Source organism: Triturus cristatus, chromosome 11 (genome assembly GCF_964204655.1).
Source record: "Triturus cristatus chromosome 11, aTriCri1.1, whole genome shotgun sequence".
In the NCBI taxonomy this organism is placed as follows: domain Eukaryota; kingdom Metazoa; phylum Chordata; class Amphibia; order Caudata; family Salamandridae; genus Triturus; species Triturus cristatus.
In genome coordinates, this window is record NC_140594.1 from 836,170,211 (window position 1) to 836,197,961 (window position 27,751).

Below are 27,751 nucleotides of genomic sequence, written 5' to 3' on the forward strand. Positions count from 1 at the left end.
TGGACTTGAATTAATGTTTCTCCAAATAAAATGAGGATAGAGTGAGGGCGGATGAGACAAAAAAAGCTATAGATAGAGGGACAGTGACTAAAGTCATGGTTACAAATGGAGAATGCAACTGTGTAATCCCGAAGGAGTGTCAGAGACCAGACACAACTCAACGGGCATTGAGGTTCAGATTTAATAACACCTCGTGGCGGGCTTGCATGATTACATTGAGGCACACCGGTGTAAAGTGTTGTCTTGGGATTTACTTTCTTATGCTGGAAAGGAGCCCTGAAATAACTCAAGGTTGCACTGTGTTACTTTGAGCTACTTTGCATCAATACCATTGGTGATCTATGGGCATTTCCATGCAACTACCCATGTATTTTGACCCAAATCGCTACCAACTAACATTGGTAGGAAAGGGTTTGTATAAAAAGAAAAAGTCTAAGCTGGCATAAAGTTGGAGAAAGGTTTTCAATTCTCAAACTTCCAATTTTGCATGTCGGTTGTACAATACAGCACATACAGAAACTAGGGAAAGTATTGAACTATGTCTAAGCATGGTATTATGTACTGGAAGAGTATCCTGCTTGCATAAAATCTATGCTTGAATAACACACACACCCTTCCACTCTGGTGCAAGAATGTGTGCGTGGTGCAAGCCAGCCAAAAGTGTTCCACGATATGTGGAGAGAGATGCAGCACCATATTTTAGTATATTATCTACTGGCGGTCGCCAGTACATAGTTATAGTTAGGACCTATTTTCCATAGGAAATCCGCAACATTCTATTCCCAATAAGTCTGGCGCCAGTTGACGAATCTTCGCAAAACTTTCCAAACTTTTGGCCAGCTCTGCTCCGCTCCTACCCTTAAAGTTTTGTGGTCATTCGTCAAGCGGGGACCGAGAAAAAAGGGGGTTCCCAAAACGCGTTTTCCCCATGCAATTTCCCATAGGATCTGTTGTCGCAGCTACAGCCTGAACCGCTGAACGGAATGACACCAAATTTGGCAAAGAGGTAGTTCTCAGTTCAGACTCGTGCCTTTTGTATAAATGGTGTGAATCTGTTCAGTAGTTCCTGAGAAAATTAGGGTAAAAAAAGTTAGTGATAAAAATATGGCCGGGGAGGATCCTCGCACCCTACCCACACCGTAAGCGCACCCTCCCGAACTGAGCGCGCACCCTCCCGATCGCACGCTGAATGCCAATTGGCTGTCGAGTGTCTGTCTACATTCAAAACCAGGAACTGTTGGTGGCCATTTTCAGCCTCGGTAGAAGCGAGGCTGAATAAACAAGGGGAATAAGTGTGTAAAACATATAAAGGGGGCAGAGTGGAAATACTCTGACCCTCTAGAGGTGCTTAGGGGGTCCCAGAAGGACCCCCTGGGGCCCCCTTTAAAAAAAAAAAACTGCAAAATGCGCGCCCGATGCACGCATCCTAACGTGTTGGGTGCACGGATTCTCTCGCGTTGGGTGCGCGGATCCAAGGAAAAAAAATAGAAATGTTTTGGAGATAAAGATCAAGCTTAAGTGTTTTGTTCTTGAGTGGCTCTAAAAAGAGCCGTTGTGTTCATTGAGAGTTTTTGGTACTTATAAGTAAGTACCTATACAGAGTCTAAAGTTGTTGAGGAAGACTCTGTTTCCTTCATCAGTAAAGTGTACTCCATCTCTCCTATACATCTCTTGCATATGAAAGCGCAGATTGTTATTGTAAATGGACCCCATTCTATAGTCTCGCAGAAAAGCAGAAACAGATTTATTCACATGTTTCCTAGCTTTCTCAATTTGTGGACAAAAATGATCGGACCAGTTCCATTTCTGCCTTTGGAATATGTTAGAATACACAAAGGCAGTTTTGGGGAAAAGTGAAATCAGTTCTGCAAAGGTGTCCTTCATAAGGATTTCCAGACCTACCCCAGTCAAAGTGCCTAGGTCATTGCCATCACAGTGCACTATTATGAGGTCAGGGTGTTGGATATGCATGAAGGATTTCACCAATGGCATCAATTGGTGCCACTTTAACCCTCTCTGTCCAATCCATTTAATATCTACATTTGGCAAACCTAGGTCTTTGTGAATGCCTTTGTTTTCTGCATACCTTTGACTCCAGAAAATATAGCTGTGTCCCACAATCCACACTCTAAGCATCTTGAAAGGAGGTCTGGATGCACTCAGATGGTCTCTGTAAATGAAATGGCAGTTTGGAAAGTAAGATGTTTCTAAAATGGTGGCTAAGATGCAGTTTTGAAAAAAGACAAGAAATCATTGGTTGTTTGACAACCTTCTACACTGAAAGTTAGGGTGTATATTTCTGTTTTTTAAACGCATGATTCTTATTGGTTAACAAAAACTTATTGTAAGGAACATTATATATGATAAGCTGATATGTTGAAAAGTCAAGCACACTTGCTGTCTTGATTAGCAACATTGTGTGCTGAACTTGTGACCTGTGTGCTCAGTACAGTGTTCCATGACCTGTTTCTATGGTAACGGGCAGAAGGCAGATTGGGGGAAGGGTTCAAATTTATGTCATTTGGAAAGGGTTGAAATGTTTAACCAATAGAAATGTGTGTTTGCTTTTGAATTTATGTGGGAAGGAATGTGATTTGATGTTTACATGTATATGTGTGGAAAATGAGAGGGAAACTTTGCCATTCTTTGGTTCTGCTGACAGGTGCACAGTGCAGAGCTTCTGTATAAGAACATCTGGTGTGTGACTGATATCTGGTGTGTGACTGATATACTTCTTAATCTACAAAACAACTTGAAAGGTGAGTTATTTAATTGTGAGGGGATGTATGTAGACTATTTTGATTTTAATCAGACTAATGTATTTCTCCTGCTAAAGTGTAGGGAGTACTTTTTTTCTCTACAATCTTATTGACAGTGTGTGTGTGCATGTAGAAACCATTCTGTGATAAGCATTTGTGTTTTTCATGTGTTTGCAGACAGATAACTGTGCTGTTTTTATATTTTGGTAGAATTAGAAACCAGTCATTGTTTATGAATTTGTGAAATGAGTTATGTTTCTACACTAAAATGTAGTACTCCTTCTAGATGAAGAAATGTGTTTTGGTATAATGCAAGGGATAGTGTCGTTTGTCTAGAATCACACAGTGAGTCTGTGTGCATTTGGGAACCACTGTGAGAGAAGCATTTGGTAACATTGTGTATTTGCTGACAGATAACTGTTTTAAACCCCGTCTTATTGTCAAGTTTTAGTAGCATTAGAAGGCAGTTTTTGCTTATGCATTGATAAAATGAGTCATGCTTTGACACTAATGTGCTGTACTTTAATATGTAGATTGGGTGTAGTCTCCTTACCCCTTGCACAGTAATGAATGAGTTTTGGTAAGCTGCTAGGGATAGTGTTGCTTGTCTAGAATCACACTGAGTCTGTGTGCATTTGGGAAACACTGTGAGAGAAGCATTTGGTAACATTGGGTATTTGCTGACAGATAACTGTTTTAAAACCTGTCTTGTTGTCAAGTTTTAGTAGCATTAGAAGGCAGTGTTTGCTTATGCTTTGATTAAATGAGCCAGGCTTTGACACAAAAGTGCAGTCCTGAAATGTGTAGATTGTGTGCAATTCCCTTACCACTTCCACTGCAGTGAATGAGTTTTGGTAAACTCCTAGGGATAGTGGTGCTTGTCTAGAATCACACGGTGAGTGTGTGTGCATTTGGAAACCACTCTGAGAGAAGCATTTGGTAACATCATGTATTTTCTGATAGATAACTCTTTTAAAACCTGTCATGTTGTCAAGTTTAGTCGCATCAGAAGCCAGTCTTTGCTTATGCGTTGATTCAATGAGTTAGGCTTTGACACAAAAGTGCAGTCCTGAAATATGTAGATTGTGTGTAGTTCCCTTACCCCTTACACAGTCGTGAATGAGTTTTGGTAAGCTGCTATGGATAGTGTTGCTTGTCTAGAATCACACTGTGAGTGTGTGTGCTTTTGGGAACCACTGTGAGAGAAGCATTTGGTAACATGGTGTATTTTCTGACAGATAACTCTTTTAAAACCTGTCATGTTGTCAAGTTTTAGTAGCATTAGAAGCCAGTCTTTGCTTATGCTTTGATTAAATGAGTCAGGCTTTGACACAAAAGTGCAGTCCTGAAATATGTAGATTGTGTGCAGTTCCCTTACCACTTCCACAGTAGTGAATGAGTTTTGGTAAATCCTAGGGATAGTGGTTGTTGTCTAGAATCACACTGTGAGTCTGTGTGCATTTGGGAACCACTGTGAGAGAAGCATTTGGTAACATCGTGTATTTGTTGACAGATAAGTGTTTTAAAACCTGTCATGTTGTCAAGTTTTAGTAGCATTAGAAGCCAGTCTTTGCTTATGCATTGATAAAATGAGTCAGGCTTTGACACCAGCCGCGGTCGGTAGTAGGAGTAACTGCAGGGCCGTGACGTGGGGAGGGGGAGGGGCAGGGTGGGGGGTAGTAAACTATGGATTACGGAGGTTTACAGCTAAGTTAACATATAAATTAATAAAACTAATTTCGTTGCGTGCACTGCATCGCATTTGGGGATGCAGTGCACACAACGAAATTTGTTTTATTAATTTATATGTTAACATAACTGTAAATCTCTGTAATCCATAGTTTACTACCCCCCACCCTGCCCCTCCCCCTCCCCACGTCACCGCCCTGCAGTTACTCCTACTACCGACCGCGGCTGTTTGACACTAAAGTGCAGTACTTAAATATGTAGATTGTGTGCAGTACCCTTACCTCTTCTAGACTAATGAATGAGTTTTGGTAAACTCCTAGGATAGTGTTGCTTGTCTAAAATCACACTGAGTCTGTGTGCATTTGGGTAAGGATTGTGAGAGAAGCATTTGGTAACATTGTGTATTTGCTGACAGATAACTGTTTTAAAACCGGTCATGTTGTCAAGTTTTAGTAGCATTAGAAGCTAGTCTTTGCTTATGCATTGATAAAATGAGTCAGGGTTTGACACTAAAGTGCAGTACCATGTACTATTCTCTTCACTGCGCCAGAACTGAAAATGTAAAAGTTTTACCCAGGCACTGTCCTAGCAGCAGTCTAATGATCTAGTCAGTTTCCAAGTACTCATGTTGTGAACCGTACATTACCACATAGACTGCTTCAAATGTCTATGCAGTATGCATGCAGTCTTCTCACATACTATACACTTGTCTTTCACACCTTCAATTCCCTAGTCAGTATCCATACAGTCCAGCAAACATCCTGTCACTCCTTTTGTACTCCTCTAGTGACCCATTCAGCACCATGTACTAATCCATTCACTGTGCCAAAACACAAACACTTATAAATTCACCAAGGCACTCTCCTTGCAGTACTCTAATCATTCAGTCAGTGCCTAAGTATTCATGCACTGAGCCAGGCCTTAGCACATGGACTGCTTCAAACCCCTATCCACTATGCATGCAGTCTTCTAACCACCTACACACTTGTCTTTCACACCTTCAATTCCCTAGTCAGTATCCATACAGTCCAGCAAACATCCTGTCACTCCCTTTGCACTCCTCTAGTGACCCATTCAGTACCAAGTACTAATCCATTCACTGCGCCAAAAGCCAACTTCTTATAAATTCACCCAGGCACTCTCCTTGCAGTACTATAATCATTCACTCAGTACCCAAGTACTCATGCAGTGAGCTAGGCCTTAGCACATGGACTGCTTCAAATGCCTATCCAGTATGCATGCAGTCCTCTAACCACCTACACTGTTGTCTTTCACACCTTCAATTCCCCAGTCAGTATTCATACACTTCTAGTAAACACCCTGTTACTCACCCAGTGTGTCTCCTTATAGTACTGTAATCATTCAGTCAGTTAGCATGTAGTCTTTAAGGGCCATATGTAGGTAGCCCAACATTTACCACTTCATAAATACCGAACTTTACCGATTCGGTATTCATGAAGTGGTAAATGATATGTAGGTAATCCATCAGTAATATTTACCGATTCGGAATGGGTCGGTATTTTAGAATCGGTATTTACCGATTCGGTAATGGCAACTGGCTTCCCATTGATTCCTATGGGCCTGGAGGCCCATAGGAATCAATGGGAAGCCAGTTGCCATTACCGAATCGGTAAATACCGAATCGGTAATGGGGGAGGCATCATCATGGGTGGCAGGGTGTCACATGGACACCCTGTTGCACCCCTGATTCGTCCATGTGTGCACATGTGGCGCACATACATGCCGTAAGGGCATGTATGTCTGCCACATTGCACACTTCAAATAGCAAAAAAATGCCTTTTGACAGGTATTCGTCATTTACCACCAACTTTTAGTTGGTGGTAAATAACGAATCCCCACACCCACGATACACTCCCCCTACATCTCATTTCAGGATTCGGTATTTACCGAATCGGTAAAATTACCGATTCGGTAACTTACCGAATCCTGAAATTATCCCCCTACATAGCAAAAGCCTAAATACCGGTCGGTAACGGGATATTTACCGAAAATCGGCCGTTACCGACCGGTATTAGGCTTCCTACATATGGCCCTTAGTGAGGTAGGCTTTAGGGCATGAACAGCTTCAAAGTAGTATGCACTATGCATGTAGTGTTTTAACCATCGTCACACTTGTGGTTCAGGGCTATAGTCTCTTAGTCAGTTTTTATATAAAATGTGTTTGTACAGTAAAGGAATAGTATAAATTTGAAAGTTATTAATATACATTTATTTGTGATTCTTTTTTACAGATACTGTTTTTCAACATTAAAATAGAGAAATCATGCCAGAAAAAAAAAGAAAAAGAAAAGAACAGAGACAGGAGGATTATTTGAAGAAACATCAACCACAAGTATTGAATGTACAAGATAATGTGGCTAAAAGGAAAAAATCTTCTGGTAAGATCACGTAGCAATTTATTAAAAATGTTTGTAGGAGCAAACAGAATGTAGATAATGCTGGAACTACTAAGAATTCTTCAAGTAAGAAAAAAATTCAAAATAAGAGGAAAATTTAAAAAGCAAATGGTCAATCAAACGAGATAAAGTATGGTAAAAGAAGGAATAATCAGTAATATGAATTACGCAACAAAATATTTTACAAGAGAGTAGTGCATAATATGCTGACAGATGTGAAGAAATATAAAAGGAGCTTTATTTTATAAAAAGGAGAAGCATATTGAAAACACTGTGGAAAAGGCTTTTGAAGTAAAAACGAAACTGTTTATTTTAGTATTAAACAGAATTCGATCACTAGATAAACCAATCCATGTAATGAAGGCCAAAAGTAGGAGGAAAAGAGTTATTAATAAAAAAAAAAATTGTGATGTTTTTTGGGGAGAATGGAAACACAGTTCCAGTTCAGAGTCTTTTTTTAATGAAGAGAGTTATTCATTGAGCGAAAAATTATTGTATGCAGTTGTCACCAGTAGTAGAGGTTATGAGGTTAGCGACGGTTGTCCAATTGAGAAAGAGAAAATGGTTGAAAGAAATGCAGAAGAAGTGATAGCTGATGAAGTTTTAGGGAGACGTGCTAAAAACCCTGTGTACACTTGGGATTGCAGTAGTGTACGACAGGAATCTATTGAAAAATTATGTAGTTTTTTACGAGCCTATACTAAAAAAAAGTGTAAAACAAAAGATTACGCTGTTGCAAGGACTAGACCCTTGCAGAGTGAGAAAACATACTGGTTTGCAAGGTCATTCTCTGGCTTGTCTTTCTAGTAAAGTTTGTCAAAGTGTTTTTCACCATTTCAGAATGCTGGCAGTACATCATACTCAAATGCGGAAGTTAGTGAGAAGGTTGTATTATGCAAAAAGTCCAGCACTAAAGTTAAGTGAGTTGAACAGTGCTCTTTTGCGTGGGTCAGTATTAGATGTGAAGCAAGTCTGTGATGATATTGAGTTTTGTTACTTTGGTCCTCAGCAAGAGAGTGAAGAAACTGACACATTAGTAGAACAAAATGTTGAAGACAATGTACAATCCGTAATTACAGAAAAATTGGAGGATGAAATCACAAAGTTTAAGGTAATTTCAGGTGAAAGACCAAATGTTTTTTGTATTTGTTGTCGGCGAAATCACTATAAAAATCATACTAGGGGTGTCAATCTGTATTTAAAAAGTGAAATGGAAGATAATGATAAGTGGATAGAATTTGCAACTTATGTGCTAGTAGAGGATTGTTTTGATTTGGGATGTGAGCAGCGTATTTGCAAATACTGTTAGAACAAATTAGATGAGAATAAAATGCCTGCTAGAGCTGTTCATAATAATCTAGAGTTGGTTGCTATTCCTCCAGAGCTGATAGATTTAAATACATATGAGTCTATTTTTATACAATGTGTTCACCCGTTTCAGGCTATTGTTCGTATGGAGCCCAAAAGAGGTAAATTACCTCCATCAGAGTTGCAAAGAGGATTGAAAGGAAGAGTTGTGTATTTACCGTTAGATTTAAGGAAAAATATTGAAACCATTGGTGTGGACCATGCAGAAAATGAGCCACTAGTAATTCTAGTTAATGGTGTTCCTACTAAGAATAAGAAAATTTGGCAAGAGTTAGTGGATGTTAGAACAGTGCAAAAGGCATCATTGTATCTGTTAAAAAATAATGAGTACTATAGAAATGTATTTGTGGGAGAAGAATAAATAGATTTAGCAGAAGATACTGAAACATTAAGTGGACAAATAGAAAAAGTGGACATGTCCAGATGTGAAGAAATCTATGAACATTACAGTGTACATCCACTTCATTCCAAAGAGGTGATGGGGAATACAATTGAGTTGTTTCAAATGAAAAAAGCAACAGGAAGTCCCATGAGTGTATGGGAAGAGAGCTTGGAAGCTCGTTGTTTCCCGCAGTTGTTTCCAACAGGAAAAGGTGGACGATATGATGAACGTCCTGTGCAGATTCCTGCATCTGAATATCGGACAAGATTTTATGCAGAAGATCCAAGATTTCGACAATGTATCCCTTATATGTTTCATCTTCTGTTTGAAAGTGACTTGTCTGGACTTTCATATACAGTAAATCACATTTTAAAAACTGGAATGCATCTTCAAAATGTAACTGCAAAGGATTTGATTAATCTGATGGCATGTCAGCGTGGGACTAATGAATATTGGTACCGTCGACATGGAGAACTGAAATGTATGCTACGGAAACTTGGGAATTCCTACATGGTTTGTTACACTAAGCTGTGCTGAGTATGCTTGGGATGATTTACTTGAATTTCTTCGAGCGGCAAATTCCAATATAAAAAATATTGAATACAAGACACCTGGAGAATTGTGCTCTTTGGATCCTGTCAATGTATGCAGATATTTCAATCCTAGATTTGAAGCAATGATGTCTTTCATCTGCAATAAAAAGAATCCTCCTCTTGGAGAAGTTGTGGATTTCTTTTGGAGAAAAGTGTATCAAGCAAGAGGTGCTCCTCAGATACATATGTTGTTATGGATCAAGGATGCCCCCAAATTTGGAACAGATTCAGATGAAACTGTTTTGTCTTTCATTGAAGATTATGCTACATGTGCTCTTCCCAATAGCAGAGAAGATAAAAACTTAAAACAACAAGTCTTATGATTTCAAAGCCACAGGTGTGGAAAATACTGTCGACGAAAGTACAAGTCAAAGGATAAATTCTATACCAAATGTCGTTTTGGATTTCCACGTCCTCTATTATCCAAAGGAAGAGTGAACAGTTTTATGTCAGCTATGCGACATACCATCACAAGAAAATCTCCGAAAAACACCTACAACTTAAGAAGAAGCGAAGAATCGAAATACATAAATGACTACAATACAGTTATTTTATCCATGTGGAACACTAACATGGATTTTCAGTATGTTGCGAACAATTCCATTGCTGTTGCTCGATATGTAACATCTTACATTACTAAATCAGAAAAGACTGAATTGAAAGAAATGTGGGAAGAGATTTCTCACGAGAAGACTCTACATAGGAAATTATACAGTTTCAGTTTGAAGAGGTTATCGCATCGTGAAATTGGAGCATATGAATGTTCAGATCGGTTATCATCTGTAAGTCTATATTCCAAAAGTAGAAGAATCATTTGGGTGAGTCTAGGTCTTGCAGGAATGCGAAATCGGGTACTGAAATCTGTTCAAGAAATTGAATATTTAGCAGAAAATGAACCAGAAAGTACAGATATTTTGAAAACGAATATGTTGGACACATACTACCCAAATAGAAGTCATTATCTTGAGAACATGTGTCTCTATGAAGTGCTGCAAAACTACACTTTGAAACGGAATACTACAGAGAACATCAACGATGGAAAATATGGAGTGATTGGTTCCGAAGGATGTCTGGTGAAACAAAGGAAAGGAAATTTAATTAATCACAGGAAACTGAGTTGCGACACTGCTGACAAAAGGGAATTTTAATATTTAGCCCTTTTGCAAATGTTCAAACCATGGCGTTCAGAACTGGAATTACTTGGAGATTTTCCCAGCTATGAAGATTCATTTAATGGTTCTAAAGATAGCATACAATGCAGTGCTTTCGCAAATTATGTCAAAATGTTGAATGATGAAATTGATCAAGAAGCTAAAATTGCAGTTGAGATTGCCAGAGACAGTTCTCAAGACAGTCAAAGTTCTGCTGCACTGAGTCAAGATCCACTAGGACAACCAAGTGTTGAAAATGAAGCAGCGATTGCAATGAATGAGGTGGAAACAGCAATGTATCAATCTCAAAAAGATGCAATACAGTTAGGAAACTTGGAAGAACAACTAAATGTTGAACAGAAACAAATATATCAGCAAGTGAAAGAGCAGATTGACCATGGATTACTTCATGAAGAGAGCGTGTGCTCATGTACATCATTTCAACCTGTCTGAATGTATGTGAGTGGTCAAGCTGGAACAGGAAAACGTTTCTTAATTAAAGTAATTACAAGTTATCTGCAGAAAACAACTGATTCGCATTTGTCTTGTGTTGTCACTGCTCCAACTGGGTTGGCAGCACATAACATTAAAGGAATTACTTTACATCATTTACTAATGCTGCCAGTAGAGCATGAGAACAAATTGGAATACCACAAGCTATCTGGAGAAGCTTGTTGTGAAGTTTCAAGAGTCCTGAAGAAAATGAAACTTCTCATTATTGATGAGGTGAGCATGGTCTCAAACTTGATGCTTGCCTTTGTGCATTTAGAATGCAGCAAATTCTTAAAACAGAGTATGACGTGTTATTTGGAGGAAAACACTTCATAGTTTTTGGAGATCTACTGCAACTGACTCCGTTAAAAGGACAACCGGTATTTAAAACACTTGCCCATGAAGATACCAGAAAGTCTCTTGGCAGTGTTGGTAATGTGAACATTTGGAGTAATTTTGAATACAAAGAACTGACAACAAATATGCAACAGGCAAATGATGCTGAATATGGAAGTATTCTTCAAGATATAAGAATTGGAATTCTTTCAAAACAAGGCAAACAAGCTTTGGAGAGTCGATTACTTTGCAATGTCTTTCCAAATGAAAATGCAGTTCCTGCAAAAGTGTACGTGGAAAATGCTAAAAATAAGTCAGTGATTTGCTTAATGCCAACACTGCGCGAGTGCTCCATATTCAACGAAGAATTATTGAAACTGGAAAATGAAGAAATTGTAAAAATGGAAGACATCGATAAAATATTGCATGAAGGAATCACTATTATTTTGACGGGAAAGTTGAGATCAAAACTGTATTGTTTAGAAAAAAAATATCTAAAACTGCTAGTTTAGAAAAGACACTATATGCGTGTGTAAACTGTCGGGTAATTGTAAGGCGTAATTTGGATGTAGAGAAAGGTTTAGTTAATGGTGCAATGGGTAAAGTGGTGGATTTTGTGAATTATCAGAAAAAAGAAGGAATTGAATTTTTAAAAATTAAGTTTGATCAGATTGATGAAGTTAAAGAAATTGGTCATTGTTCAGTTCATTTTTTGCTTGTTAAAGATTTATATGTCCGTAGGAAACAATTTCCATTTTCTCTGGCATATGCAGTGACTATTCATAAATCTCAAGGATTAAGTGTAGACAGTGCATTGTTGAACATTGGATCTACTGTATTTAAAGAGGGTATGGCATATGTTGCTTTGTCGCGAGTCAGAACATTATCTGGTTTGTTTTTGATTGATTTTGATGAGACAAAGGTTACTGCAGATGCAAACTGTGTAAAAGAGTACAATAGGTTAAGAAGAGTGTATGCTCCAAATTTAGGTCAATATCCTGTATTTGAAAAGCGTGTGGTTGGTCGAAAAAGAAGGTTAGAGAATATCTGTTCTGAAGGTGTCAAGAAGGGTAAAGAACAAGATAATGTTGTGATTGCAGGTAAAAAGAAATTGGACACTGTTGAAGAGATTGTTGGTTATCAGTTTGAATATAGTTCTGGTGTCAACTGCTATGCTAATGTAGTGGTCAATGTTGTTTTTTATCTGGAAGGTTTGCAAGAACAAATTATGCAGAATCGGGAAAAAAGATTTTGTTCTCTGTTGCATTCTGTTCATGAAAAATTGACAACAGATAGAAGTAAAATACAATCTGTTTCAGATGTTCGTAGTCTTTTGGATGTGTGTTCTGGTTCTACACAATTTACACAAAATATCCAACAAGATGCTCAGGAATTTTTAATGTATATTCTTACCATTTTTGGAAATGAAGGTGTAGAAATAGAAAATATTTTTGGCCTTTCTCACAAATGGGAACATTATTGTGAAAATTGCATGTATACATGTAGCACCAATGTAGACACTGAGAGATTTCTGTATTTAACATAACCAGACTGTAAATCAGTGTCTTTCAATAAATTAGTTAAAGGTGCAATTCAAAGCATGGAGTGTAGCCAATGTAAATCAGAAATGTTATCCACATTATTCTTAACAAAATATGGAAAATACATAATTTTAATGATGCAACGTTGTACAGCTGACGGAAGAAAATCGGATACTTTAATAAAGCAATTTGTAGCAGCACAACTATCAATATCAGGAAGGACTTTTGTAGCAATTGCAATATTTTTCCATGATGGTCCTTCCACCACATCTGGACATTACACTGCCTATCTAAAATGTGAGAAAGGCTGGACTCTTTGTAATGATTCCCAGTTGGTTTTTAAACAACGTTTGCCAAGGGAATTACAAAATTCCTACCTAATATTTGTAAAGTCAAAGTTTTAGGAAGATAATTCACTCTCTGAGGAATTTATTATTATAATTTAATAGGACTACCATTGGACAATTTACATACAGAAGGAGTGCAAAAATACCATTTGGCCTCAAGGAAAGATATATTTTTGAATGATGGACTTTTTGGTGGTCATTGATTCGGTGAATATTTTAATGCGGCAATATTTACAGTTTTTATAAGATAAAGTTATAAAATGTTGTAAGCTGTAAGCATTTCATATATGTGTGATTTGTATTTTCTGTTATTTTACTGAGAATAGTATGGTTTTTTTTTTTAAACAATCTTTCTGATTGTTGTTTTTCTTTGCCCGCTGTTAAGTGATGAGTACGATTGAAATCACTATTTCTAGTGAAATTCAATATATTCTGAGAACAGCAAAAAAGGCAAACAAATTACTTTGTGGAAATTATGCTGTGTTGTACAAAATGTATTATTACATGTGTAAGAAGGCGGATGGAGGGGGTTATAAGATAAACCACGAGTCGCCACTGGGTTGAACAATCAGCTTTATTGGTAGTAAGTCCCGGTCTCTCCTATTGTCCCGTAGGTTCTGGCGTCTTCCTGCTTGGGGAGTCTTGGTCAAGGGTTCCTCCTCCGGAGACGTCTCCTCGTCAGTTGTGCCAAAGAAATGAAGAAAAAACACACAGGGACACAAAGGTGAGTAGGCTTGAAAGGAGCCTATGCTACGGGAGGGGGAAGGGTAGTGAGGGGTCACCTGGGCTTCCACCGTCTCTGTTGTGCCTCAATCAAAAGAAAACGAGAGGACCCTAGGTCCAGAGGGGTGTTTGTGGGGTGAAGAGGAACTAAAAAGACAACACCCAACACTCGGTCTCCCCGCGGCTCTGTGACCTCCCTCACACCAATCACTCCGTCCTTCCCCGTGACAGGGAAAAACTCAGGATACGATCACGTACCTTTCCCAGCCACGCTCCTCCAGGAACGTGGCGGGGCGAGTGGCGTGTCTGTTGGCCTCCTGGCTCCGTCGATGGCGTATCTCGGCTTCCGCTGTTTCCTTCGCTCGCTTTCTCTACGTCTCCGCTGCTTCCTCGCTTCCGTAGGGTCTCCTTCTCTCCGCTCTCGACTCTCTCTCCGGCTTTCGTGCTGTCTTCCTCTTCCGGGTCTCTCTTACGGGGGAGCGTCCCTCCTGATTGGCTCGGTGTGCCTGACGTGGTTCCTGTGGACTCCTCCCCCAGGAATCCCCAGTTCGAGGTAAAGGGGCCGCGTGAGTCCTGTGGCCGGGGTGGAAAGGAACAGTCAATAATATCGCCAGCCCATTCTTCCTCGGGAGTGACCCCGTGAAAACATGTTATAAGTTTTTTTTTCTTTTCTTTCACAGATACAAATTTTAAAATAAGCAATTTATATGAATTTAGATTGCAATGAAAATCTGAAAAAAATGTATACCATTTTTTATTCCTATTACTGTGAAGGTAAGTTTAACTAAGTCTCAATATGCAGAATGAGGATGTCTGCAAGAAGCTACAAAGTTGAAACACGTTTCTAAAAACACTCTGTTTGCACATATGTAGTTTTGAAATCTGACCATAATCAGATATCATGTGACCTGCAAAAAAAGAGATTTGAGGGGTTCATAATATTTCCCATTGTACCTATTGAAGGACCACAATCATTTCAATCATTCTTCTTTGAACTTCTTTGCAGACATAACTCTGTGCTTACATTCTATCATTCGCAAGGAATTTTAAAACCGGAAATATGTCACTTTTTGTAACATAGTTATTGCGCAAGACACTCTTTCATATTTACAAAGAGAGGAAAAGGCACTCTGTGCACTTTTTATGCTCCATGTAAATACAACCTCATTATGCACACCACTTTGCGTTGAAAGGGTGTTCTATAAGTGTTGTTGTGCATGATTGCACTGAATACTCATAGAACAAGACACATGTCTAGATTTAGCATAAATCATAAATCTCGATATGTGTGTGAATGCTGCACCATTCTAAAATTGGTGTAGGAAAGCACAACAAGGAGAATTGTTTTCATTTCTCCACATTTTTATATCTTCAATGCATGCTGAAATGTTCAGCATACATTGAAGGAGAAAAACGTATTTTCTCATTGTTTTTGTGCAGGAAGGTGTGTCTTCCTGCAGAAAAACAAACAGCACATGACACAGATATTCTTGCACTATGGTGCAAGGGTGCCTGTGTCACCACATGGCTGCAGTTTAAGCAGCCGTGCAGAGAGAAGCATAGATTTGCAACATATTTATGTACATATGTTGCATCCCTGTGCTTCGGAAGTACTACTGCACACTGCAGTGAAAGAGGTTACTGTGTGATGCTGCAGCACTTCCTCATAGTTCTGTACTTATACATTCACCATACACTACTAATGCATTAATACAGTCAATTACGTACTACACATACATTCATCTAAACTTTCACAAACTAACAAAGAAATTTAGCTCTTTTTTTCAACCAGGAAAGTTAGTGCTTAGAAGAACTTTTTTTTTTCTTCTTTCAAATTTTTTTGGGGGTTTTCTAACAATTTTATGATTTTTTTGGTTTTTCTGGGAAAAAAAACACACAAAAAAACAGGAGGAACCAAACAATGAACTTCAGGGAACAAAAAATAAATAAATAAATAAATAAATTAGCAATTGTGACTGTCTTGCCGGCGGCAGATCAGATCGATCGACTGCTCACCGTAGCACAAATTTGCATTGCACTTAGTGCAGAACACTTTTAAAAATTGAAATTGAGGATGGATGTCCAAGTTTTGGGCTGATGGATGCACTCTTGAAGTGCTCGGCTGCGATGAGGTGGAAGGCGCAGGAGCAGGAGTGTTTCTCATCCGTTTGCACTCTTCTCGTGCAAGATTGTTCGGATGAAGGGTCCTTAGGTGCTTCATCATACTTGCCGTGCCGCACAAGTATTTCTTGTTAGGATCCCCTCGCAACAGCACTCCTTTGCAAATCTTGCACATGACCAAGGTGGCATTGGTCTTTGTGTGCCCCTCGGGAAAAGTAAAACATTTCCACACCACTGAAGAAAAACGTTGTGGGCATGGTGCCTCCTCCAAAAATTAATCCTCAGATGAATGAGGAGATGCAGGTGATGCCTGCTTCCCTGAAGCCATTTTTAGTTGAAAAAAGTTAGAGCTAAGTGTAAACTTAGTCTAAAAAATCTTTTTCTCTGCAAAGAGATGCTCCTCCAAAGAAGAATGATTGAATTGGGTGGGGTCTTTCAATAGTTAGAACAAGAAGTGTAATGAACCAATCAAATCTCGTTTTTTGCAGGTCATATGAGATCCACGCACCCTGCGCTTACGTATCACGCACCCAGCGCGCATCTGCGAAATTAAATTAAAAAAATATATAGGATTAGATGTAAAAATATATTACTTTTAAGACTAGTTTAGAGTTTGTCTTCAATTAATATTCACATGAAATACATTTATGATTTATTAAATGTTAAATATTTCGCGGGATCCGCGCACCTACCGCGTCATAGACGCAGATGACGCATCGTGGAAGCGCGTAAACGTCGCGTTACATCGAACATGTCGCGTATAGGCTGGGAGTCGCGTACCGATCGCATTGCGATCGCGCACTAAACACGTACCCAACGCATACCATGCACGGATGCTAACGCGTAGGGATCGAGAACGGTGCGCATAGGGTGCGCGGATCCAAAAACATGGAAAAAATATATATAAAATAAAGTTGGGAACATATAATTAAAAAAATATTTTTAAAAATATAAAAAAATATGTTTGAAAAACCCAATAAAAACAAATAATATTTTTTAATTTTTAAAAGAATTAATTGAAAAAATAAGTTTAAAAAATGGTGATAAAAAAGAATTTCAAAAAAACATAATTAATTAAATTGACACACTGAATTTGAAAAATATAGAAATCCAATGAAAATCATTAAACATGATATCTTTAGAGATAAGTTATAGATAGGAATTAGCATTTAAAAAACCTTTGAAATTCACTGAAAAAACCATAGGTTTCATGCACGTTATAGTTAGGAATTGCGTTTAAAAAACCTTTGAAATTCACTGAAAAAAACAAAGGTTTCAGGGGCATTATAGTTAGGAATTGGCATTTAAAAAACCTTAGAAATACACTGAAAAAACCATAGGTTTCAGGGGCGTTATAGTTAGCTGGAAATTTCCCTCGTACAAAACCCTAGAAATTCCCCTGTTATAGTTAGTTCAGCTAACTATAACTCGTGCCCCCGCAATGCACTGCTGATGACGTCACATATTACATCACTCATGACATGGTCAGTGACATCACTCATGAGATCACTGATGACATCTCAAATGACATCACTGATGACATCACTGATGACATCATCCATGTGATAAATTAGTGCATCTTCTCACACCCTAATATAATCTTTGATACACCGGCTCAAAATTTCAGACGGCCATTTTGAAAACCATAGATACTCCAATACCAATAACTACATACCCACTCATTGACTCTTAGGTCTACATACATATCCACTCACTCACTTGTACAGTCACTCATACTTGCAGTCACTCCGTACAGGACTATTATATGCATTTATACACCTATATAGACACTCACACACCACCAATCATCCATTGAGGTACTGACACACCTAGTCAGTCATGCAAATAATTAATCACAGTCCAATTTACTCACCTATACAGTTAAACACACTCAAGTTCACTTACTCATAAAAATACTAACAAATTCTGACGCTCTTATACAAATACTGATACAAGCACACACTCATCCATACAGCCCCTCCCGCAATCACACTCTCACATATAGATAGTTATATACTCTTACACACATATACACTGCGTTTCACATATGTAGTTACTGACACATGTACAACTGAGATATACATTCAATCACTAACACACCCATACATACACTCACCCAACCATACAGTCCATCACAGTTGCACTCTTAAAACCATGCACCCATAGAATCACCCACTCACACATCTATGCACAGAGTCACACACACCCTACCCACACAAACACTCAGGCACCCATACAGATACTCAGACAGCCAATCAATAATCCATATAGACACTCATAAAGCTATTCACAAAACCATGCAGCCACTAATACACCTACACACAGACACATACAGACATTCACACAGTTTAGTCACTAGTCTGCAGTAAGATACATTTAATGACTCACTTATTGTCATTTACGCACCTAGAAAATCATCCATTCACACACTTGTACACCCACTTATTCTTCAACAGGCCTTTCGCTATATATATTAAACATATTTAATTTTCAGAAAACACACACATTCACTGGATGATGTCATCAGTGATGTCATTTGAGATGTCATCAGTGATCTCATCAGTGATGTCACTGACCATGTCATTAGTGATGTAATATGTGACGTCATCAGCAGTGCATTGCAGGGGCGCAAGTTATAGTTAGCTGAACTAACTATAACAGGGGAATTTCTAGGGTTTTGTACGAGGGAAATGTCCAGCTAACTATAACGCCACTGAAACCTATGGTTTTTTCAGTGAATATATATATATATTGATTTTCTGCTCTCTCCCTTCGATGCAGCACATTACTACACCCCCAACCACCCCACAGGTAGTGTCAGGCAATGTTGTGATGAGCTATGGGATACTCTCACTGGCTGATGGTGCTGAAAATCTGTTAAGGCCAGAGCAGTGTTAGTTATCAAGCAGACATGCAATTCATTCTTCCATGGCTTTACTGTTGTTTCAGAGGCAAACTCAGTTTGAACACTGAACTGAATTTGCCGGGGAACAACCTTTACAACGCAACTTTTACAACGCACTACACTTACAACGCATTTTTTACAACGCAAAATCCATTACAACGCACTACACTTACAATGCATGACACTACAACGCATTTTTAAAAACTACCTTTACAACGCATTCCATTACAACGCCTACCATTACAACTCATAATATTACACTACACTATCCAACACTTACCCTACTGTTGCACCCCCTGGAGTTAGAATAGTAATTTTTACCCCTATACTATCCAACACTTACCAACACTTACCCTACTGTTGCACCCCCTGGAGTTAGAATAGTAATTTTTACCCCTATACTATCCAACACTTACCCTACTGTTGCACCCCCTGGAGTTAGAATAGTAATTTTTACCCCTATACTATCCAACACTTACCCTACTGTTGCACCCCCTGGAGTTAGAATAGTAATTTTTACCCCTATACTATCCAACACTTACCCTACTGTTGCACCCCCTGGAGTTAGAATAGTAATTTTTACCCCTATACTATCCAACACTTACCCTACTGTTGCACCCCCTGGAGTTAGAATAGTAATTTTTACCCCTATACTATCCAACACTTACACTACTGTTGCACCCCCTGGAGTTAGAATAGCAATTTTTACCCCTATACTATCCAACACTTACCCTACTGTTGCACCCCCTGGAGTTAGAATAGCAATTTTTACCCATATACTATCCAACACTTACCCTACTGTTGCACCCCCTGGAGTTAGAATAGCAATTTTTACCCCTATACTATCCAACACTTTCCCTACTGTTGCACCCCCTGGAGTTAGAATAGTAATTTTTACCCCTATACTATCCAACACTTACCCTACTGTTGCACCCCCTGGAGTTAGAATAGTAATTTTTACCCCTATACTATCCAACACTTACCCTACTGTTGCACCCCCTGGAGTTAGAATAGTAATTTTTACCCCTATACTATCCAACACTTACCCTACTGTTGCACCCCCTGGAGTTAGAATAGTAATTTTTACCCCTATACTATCTAATACTTACCTTAAATGCAATTTACTATTATGCGTTGTAATGGTATGCGTTGTAAAGGTAGTTTTTAAAAATGCGTTGTAGTGTCATGCGTTTAAGTGTAGTGCGTTGTAATGGATTTTGCATTGTAAAAAATGCGTTGTAAGTGCATGCGTTGTAAAAGTGTGCATTGTAACGACATACATCCGAATTTGCCTCTTTAACACCTTGCCCGGGATTGTCACAATATACCAATAGGCCAGTCCACATATGAGTCGACCAGGACACTAACAGAACAGAATGGCACTGGTAGAGGGACAACAACACAGGTGATTCAAGTGCTATTTCACACAACCAGAAAAGTTGTTAACTGCAGGACACTGTTGTGAGCTACTGGTCACAAACATTGTTCTAATTAAGGTATGGGGTTTGGTAGAAAGAGGGAGAGAGAGACCCACGCTCGTCACACATCTCATGGTTTCCAGCTATAGGCAAATTGGTAGTTTTAATGCACTGTTGTGAGCACAGGTGGCACGGAGTTCACACCAGTTTGCGTGTTCCTATGTTACCTCAATATTCATGCTAGGGCAGGTAAATTGGACACATTTAGACTAGCACCCCCCAGGAAGGAAATCTGTACCCCCTGAACATGGTGAAGTAAATAATACCCTAATGATAGTCCATGTCTTGAGTGTATGTAAATAGTCTTTAACATTACCAATTGAGAGCTACTGCTGTTTCTGTTGTATTCGAATGAGTGAGTGTTCATATATTCAGCCATTTGGTTCAGATTGCTTATAACATATTATGACGCGTGAATAATATGCAGCACCATGCCTGTTGAATATGTGGTGTTCTTAAAGTGAATTTTTAAATTAGGGTAAGGAAACTAGGTCTGCAGGTCCATTGGTAAACCATTCCAATAACTATATGCCACAAGATGTATGTGTGGTGTGGGGCAGCATTTATGTTTATATTGCTGGTCCTACCAGTTGGATGGTCTGTGACTTTGTAGCCAGGCAGCCATTTTATTACTTGTCCCATGGCCTTTAAAGCCTGTCTATACAACTGAAAGGAGGGAAAGCTTCATTCAAAAACGGGCCAGGTACGGTATAAGCAACAGCAGACAGAGTGAAACGCACAGAGTGCACACAGCCTATGTATGAGCAGTGCATGCGTTCATTACATGACAACATGAGCAGCACAGCAGCAGAACTCTTTTCTAAAATGCCACAATAAAATATTCTTTCATGAAGATAGAACAATTCAGAGTGCAGCTCCTACCAGATTTTTGCATTTTAAACTTTTAGAAAGCCAAGGGAAAGCGAGCCCAGGGATGATTCTTCCAATATTTTACAGGAAAGTGGGAATTGCTTCCTTTGGTTCATCGCAAAAATCTTATGACTGTACAAATATTCCCTCTGTCAACATTTTGGCAAGACTGTTAAACCTGTCAGCCTTAGGATGCTCTTTCCCCAAACATTTTACCCCCCTTCTCTGTTTTTTCTGACCTCGGTTTTGCTGGCCTTACGAGTCTAGCCCTGGTTAGCAGTGGCAACATGCACAAAGTGTGTGTGCTCACTCCTTAAAACCTGGTAATATTGGGCTATCACCAACTGGTATTTTTAATTTACTTTTAAGCCCCTAGTAAAGTAGCATTAGCTGTTCCCAGGGCCTGTAAATCAAATGCTACTAGTGAACATGCAGCACTGATTGCACCACCCACTAAAATAGCACTTTAAGCATGTCTAAGGCCTATCATTGTAACCTGTGTGTGTACAGTTTTTAAACTGCCATGTCCACCTGGCAAAATAAACCTTTTGCCAAGCCCAAGTTTTCTTTTTTAATACATAGGTCACCCCTAGGTTAGGCCCTGGACAGCCCAGAGGGCAGGGTGCAATGTATTTAAAAAGCAGGACATGTTATCTTTTACATGTCCTGGTAGTGAAAAATTCCAAAATTCATTTTTCACTACTGCAAGGCATACCTCTCACATAGGAATACATTGGAGTTGCCTTATTATATTTTATAAATGTAACTTCCAAATGGGAATTGGTGTCCCTGGAATCATAATTACCCCCCTCCTCCCCTTGACCCTGTTTACAGGCAGGTTGCTCCCCACGCCACACATCACCACCTGTGTGTCCCTGTCCTCTAGCCCGCTGCTGCAGGAATTTCCAGTTCGAGCTCTCTGCGCTCATTCTGCCCCTTTCTCTTCTGTCAGCCTTATTGTAATTGTGCCTCTGATCCTGTATTGTGTTAGTGTTTTTTTGCCTTTATTTCTGTTTTTGCACTGTTATTTTGTTTTTCTCCCCTTTTTGCCTTCTGTATCCCGCTCTACTGTTTTCCCGCCTCTGCGTCCCCTGCGGCCCCGCCCCCCTGCTCACCCATTTGCCACCCCGCTCCCGCCTCCCAGCTGCTCCTCCCTCTCACCTCCCCTTATATGGCGTCGGCTGTGCGGCTGCGCCAAAGGCGTACCTAAGGCAAGCCAGTCTGTGCCCGTCCGTGCCTGGACCGCGCCCAGCGCCAGAACCCCTAGCCCCCGTGAACGCCACGACGCCTGTCTCTGCTTCAATGCAAGCACCCTCCACGCACTTAACGCCGGACGATCACACACCTACTTCCTGGCCGCCCCGAAGCAAACCCAAGGACCCTTCTCCTGCCGGAGCTGCAGCTTCACCAGTCTCCGAGCCGCCAACCCACCCACCAGGAGAGGACGCAACCACCTCAGATGCATACTCCTGAACACCCGCTCCGCAGGCAAACACGCCGTCGAATTCTGGGACCTGCTTGACACATCCTCCCCGGACGTCGCCTTCCTGACAGAGACCTGGATGAACGACTCCTTGGCACCCGACATCGTCATAGCCATCACCCGCATAGACCGCACCAACGGCGTAGGTGGTGGAATCACCATCATCCACAAGTCCACCCTCAAGGTCTCGACCAACTACGATGACACCCTTAGCACCGCCGAACACCTGCACTTCCAGATCCACACTGATCCCAACACCACCCTCAGAGGAACTCTGATCTACAGACTCCCCGGTCTCCAGCCCCAGTTCAGCAATTCCATCACCGACTTCGTCAGCATGCATGCCCGCGCCTCCACGGACTACATCCTCCTTGGAGACCTGAACTTCCACCTCGAGAACAACAACGACTCCACCACCCTGATCGACAACCTCGGACTCAGACAGCACGTCACAACGCCCACCCACTCCGCCGGCCACATGCTCGACCCCATCTTCTCCACAAGCTCCCACATCTCCTTCAGCCACACCACCGAACTCCACTGGACCGACCATTGCTGCATCCACTTCACCTTCCAGAAGCGCACCACCACACCCAACAGATCCCCCACCGCAGCTGGAGCAAAATCACCGAAAACAAGCTAAACACCGACCTCGATCAAACCGACCCGCCGACCCCACCGACCCTGATGTCGCCACCAACAACCTCAGGCACTGGATCAATGACTGTACCAACACTCTCGCCCCGATCAAGATACCCTCCAACAGATGCGCAAACAAGAATGCCAGCTGGTTCTCCGTGGACCTCCAGACCGACCTGCCCGAAAACTAGAGAAGAAATGGCACCGCAAACAGACACCAGAGAACCACGCAGCCCACAAGAATACCATGCGCCAACACCATCACCTCATCAGATCCGGCTAAAGGACCTCCTTCAATGACCGCCTCGACAACAACGCACACAACAGCAAAGAGCTCTTCAACATCGTGAAGGAACTCTCCAACCCCAGCTCCAACGCCAACGACATTCCACCATCGCAAGACCTGTGCAACTCCCTTGCCACCTTCTTCCATCGCAAGATCGCAGACATCGACGACAGCTTCGACAACTAGACCACCACTACAGCCAAAGACACGTCAGACCCCACGGCCACCACCCACAGCGACCCCTGCTCACCTGGACTGACATCAATGACGACAACACCATCAAAATCATGAACACCATCCACTCCGGCTCCCTGTTAGACCCGTGCCCACACCACATCTTCAACAAAGCCAGCGCCACCATCACACCCCATCTCCGCAAGGCCATCAACATCTCCTTTGAGACCGCGACCTACCTGGAGAGCTGGAACCACGCCGAGATCAACCCCTTGCTCAAGAAACCCAAGGCAGATCCAAGGGACCTCAAGAACTTCCGGCCCATCTCCCAGCTCCCGTTCCCGGCGAAGGTCATCGAGAAAACCGTTAACAAACAGCTGACCCGTACCTCGAGGAGAACAACATCCTGGACCCGTCCCAGTCCAGGTTCTGCAGCAAGCACAGCACCGAAACTGCCCTCATCGCTGCCACCAATGATATCAGGGCCCTGCTGGACAGTGGCGAAACCGCAGCCCTCATCCTCCTGGACCTATCAGCCGCCTTTGACACGGTCTGCCACCGCACCCTACGCACACGCCTCCACAATGCAGGGATCCAAGACAAGGCTCTGGATTGGACCACCTCCTTCCTCTCCGGCAGAACCCAGAGCGTCCACCTCCCCCCCTTTCCATTCCGAAGCATCCAAGATCATCTGCGGCGTAGACCAAGGATCATCACACAGCCTGACATTGTTCAACTTCTACATGGCCCGCTCGCCTATGTCGCCAGACTGCACGACCTCAACATCATCTCCTACGCCGACGACACACAGCTGATCCTCTCCCTCACCAAGGACCCCCTTACCGCCAAAACCAACCTCCACGAAGGAATGAAAGCCGTCGCCGAATGGATGGAGAACAGCCGTCTGAAGCTGAACTCGGACAAGACGGCGGTCCTCATCCTCGGCTCCACCCCCTCAGCCTGCGATGACTCCTGGTGGCCGACTGCCTTGGGAGTAGCACTGACACCCACCGACCACGCACACAACCTGGGGTTCATCCTTGACTCAACGCTCTCCATGACCAAGCAAGTCAACGCCGTCTCATCCTCCTGCTTCAACACCCTCCTCATGCTCCGCAAGATTTACAGGTGGATCCCCACCGACACAAGAAGAACGGTCACTCAGGCCCTCGTCAGCAGCAGGCTGGACTACGGAAACGCCCTCTACGCAGGAGCCCCGGCCAAACTGCTGAAACGACTGCAATGCATACAGAACGCCTCTGCCCGCATGATCCTCGACATCCCTTGACACAGCCACATCACACCCCACCTGAGAGACCTGCACTGGCTGCCCATCAACAAGAGGATCACCTTCAAGCTCCTCACCCACAAGGCACTCCACGACACCGGACTACCATACCTCAAGAGACGTCTCACCTTCTACACCCCGAACCGCCAGCTCCGCTCTGCCGTTTGCGCCCTCGCCATCGTCCCCCGAATTCAAAGCCCGACCTCCAGCAGCAGTTCATTCTCCTACCTCGCCACCAAGACCTGAACATCCTCCCCATACTCCTATGGCAGACCCAAGACCTACTAACCTTCAGGAGGCTACTCAAGACCTGGCTAGTCGAGCAGTAGCAGCACCCCCTCCCACCTAGTTCCTTGAGACCCTCACGGGTGAGTAGTGCACTCTACAAATTCCTGATTGATTGATTTAAAAATCCTAACTTATGGTAAAGTCGGATTTTAAACAGCAAATGTGTAAATGGCACTTTTTAAAAATTGGCATTCCTGCCATAGCCGTTTAGTGCCTATATCTGGATCACATGACCGGGGTAGCTGACAGTTGAGCTTTATGTATTCCTCCTAGACAGCCACATAGAATAGGGAGCTTAGGTGTGCCTGGATGAGCCATTACTGGCAGGATGGGAGGGAGGAACTAGGCCCAGCTCCACTTACACTTGAATAGGATGTGTCCATCCTGCACACAAAGGGCGGCATATCCTCTGTAGTTAGTCTGAAGACAGGACAGGAGAGGCAGGGGGCCTGGGGACTTCAGAGGGAACCCTCTAGAAGCTTATCCCCCACTTCAAATGCACAACTGGGTATAAATACTGGACCTCAGAGACCAACTCTTCAGTACATTTCTGGAACTGTGGTTACTCTGCTAGAAAGAAGAACTGCTGTGCTACTGAAAGGACTGTCACTCTGGTGGACTGCTGCTCTGAAGGACTGCTGCCCTGCTGGGTTGAACAGCTGTCTGCTGCTCACTTGCCTGGGTGAGAAGGACTGGACCTGTATCTCTTGAACCTAGCCCCCAGAGTGACACCAAGGGCTAGTTGACGGGCATCCTGATCAGACGCCTAAGAGACATAACAGGCTTCCAACAACCTTGAGCCCAGCACATGGACTTTGCCATCTGTGAGCCCTGCTCTCCCAAGTGGTGTCACACCAGTCCTGGCCTTGGAAGTGGATCTGAAGGTGCTTCAGCAAAGCCCAGCTGTAGTCCTCATTGAAACCAACTCGAAACCCAACAAAGCCTCGACAGAAAGCTGCCCACCTCATCAGAATCAAAGCCAAGTGGAGTGAAGCTTCGCAAACTTCAACGCACAGCTGCCAGATCTTCGGAATCGATGCAAAGCGACCACAAGCCCTTCAAAGCCTCCACTCACAGCTCCCGGGGGCCAACTCAAAGCCACACCAAGCCTCGCAAAGCCTCACCGCAGAGCTCCCCAGGACCGATGCAAAGCAATCCCAAGCCTCAGACAGCCTAGCCACACAGCTCCTCTGAACCAACACCTGACAACGCGAAGTTTCACAAAGCAACTTCATGCATACTCTGCACCAGGATTTAAGGTACTAAGTACAGCGGTCCCAATTGGGTCCCTGTAGCTCATCCGCACTCCATCGTGGTCAGCCTTAACTTGTGAATTTGTCCTGGTCCACAAATAATACTTTGTGTTTTTATGTGCTAATTTCACTGAAATCTTTAAAATTGCATATTTTTATCCTACTGGTGGAATTTGACGTTTTGGTCTTGTTTTATTTATTAGAATATGTCTATTTTCCTAAACTGGTGTGGGGTCCATTTTGTGTGGGGTTTCCACTTTATCACTGTTTGAAGTTTTTCAAAAATACTTTACACTTTGCCTCTTAAGTTAAGCCTGACTGCTCTGAACCAAGCTACCAGAGGGTGAGCACAGGTTACTGTGGGGTTTGCCTGTGCCTTACCCTGACAAGGATTGTGCTTGCTGCTTGATGAGAATCCACACCTCAGTCAACCAACAATACAATGTCTTACAAAGACCAATTGAAGTTTGGATGTAGGACAATTGTGAATGTTTCTGAGGAGAAAATATGGAAGCATATTCTGGAACTGAGCATTTCTACTTCATTTCTGATTACATGCTTGGGGCTGGAAGTCAAATTTCGGTTAGTCAACGTGATGTGGATAATGTTTGGCTCTTCGCTCAATGTCAACATTTTGATACTGCAGCAAAAATAGAAATATCTTTCCAGAAATTCCTGCTCAGGACCAAAAACGTAATGTATCAGACTAGACATTGCAGAGCAGTAATTAGCTAAGTAGACAATGATCACAAGAAATACCATAAATGGACCTGCAGAGCTGCTTAAAGCTGCAAGCGTCCTGAAAACCATAAACTGGGCATGTCTCTCTCACACCGCTTCATTCACCGTACTGCTAAGCACTGCATTCCATAACACGATAACCACACTGTGAGGATTCACTTACCTGTGTATGGTCAAGAAGTCCTATCATAGGGATCCCTCGACGCAAAACCTGGAAAGGAAAAGTAAAATGTATTACCTTCATGGGCACCGCATTGAAGAAAGCCTTTCTCTTTAAACAGGCTAACCAAGACACCCAAACCGTGGACACCGAGAGGGAGAAGGAAATCAGAAATCAGGGAGGGAGTGTGGCGGAGAGAACAGACCCGGAGGAGATGAGCAGGAAGAACGAAGAAACTGGAACAGGACTACAAATAGGACCGACAGA

The 27,751-nt window shown here is 41.9% G+C and overlaps 1 protein-coding gene across 3 annotated transcripts in view; it reads right to left on the bottom strand.

The window, feature by feature from the left end:
* Positions 1–27,751, bottom strand: part of LOC146785503 (uncharacterized) — a 213,389-nt gene that overhangs the window by 149,667 nt on the left and 35,971 nt on the right. For 2 of the 3 annotated variants that reach the window (XR_014970426.1, XM_085633352.1), the window contains exon 3: positions 27,488–27,535. Coding sequence is in view for 2 of the 3 variants with exons in the window: in XM_085633352.1 (XP_085489478.1) it covers positions 27,488–27,535 (48 nt within the window). In the remaining variant the exon portion in view is untranslated. Of the gene's footprint in view, positions 1–13,678; positions 14,372–27,487; positions 27,536–27,751 lie in introns of those variants that run through there. The other variant, XM_085633351.1, reaches the window with a different exon arrangement.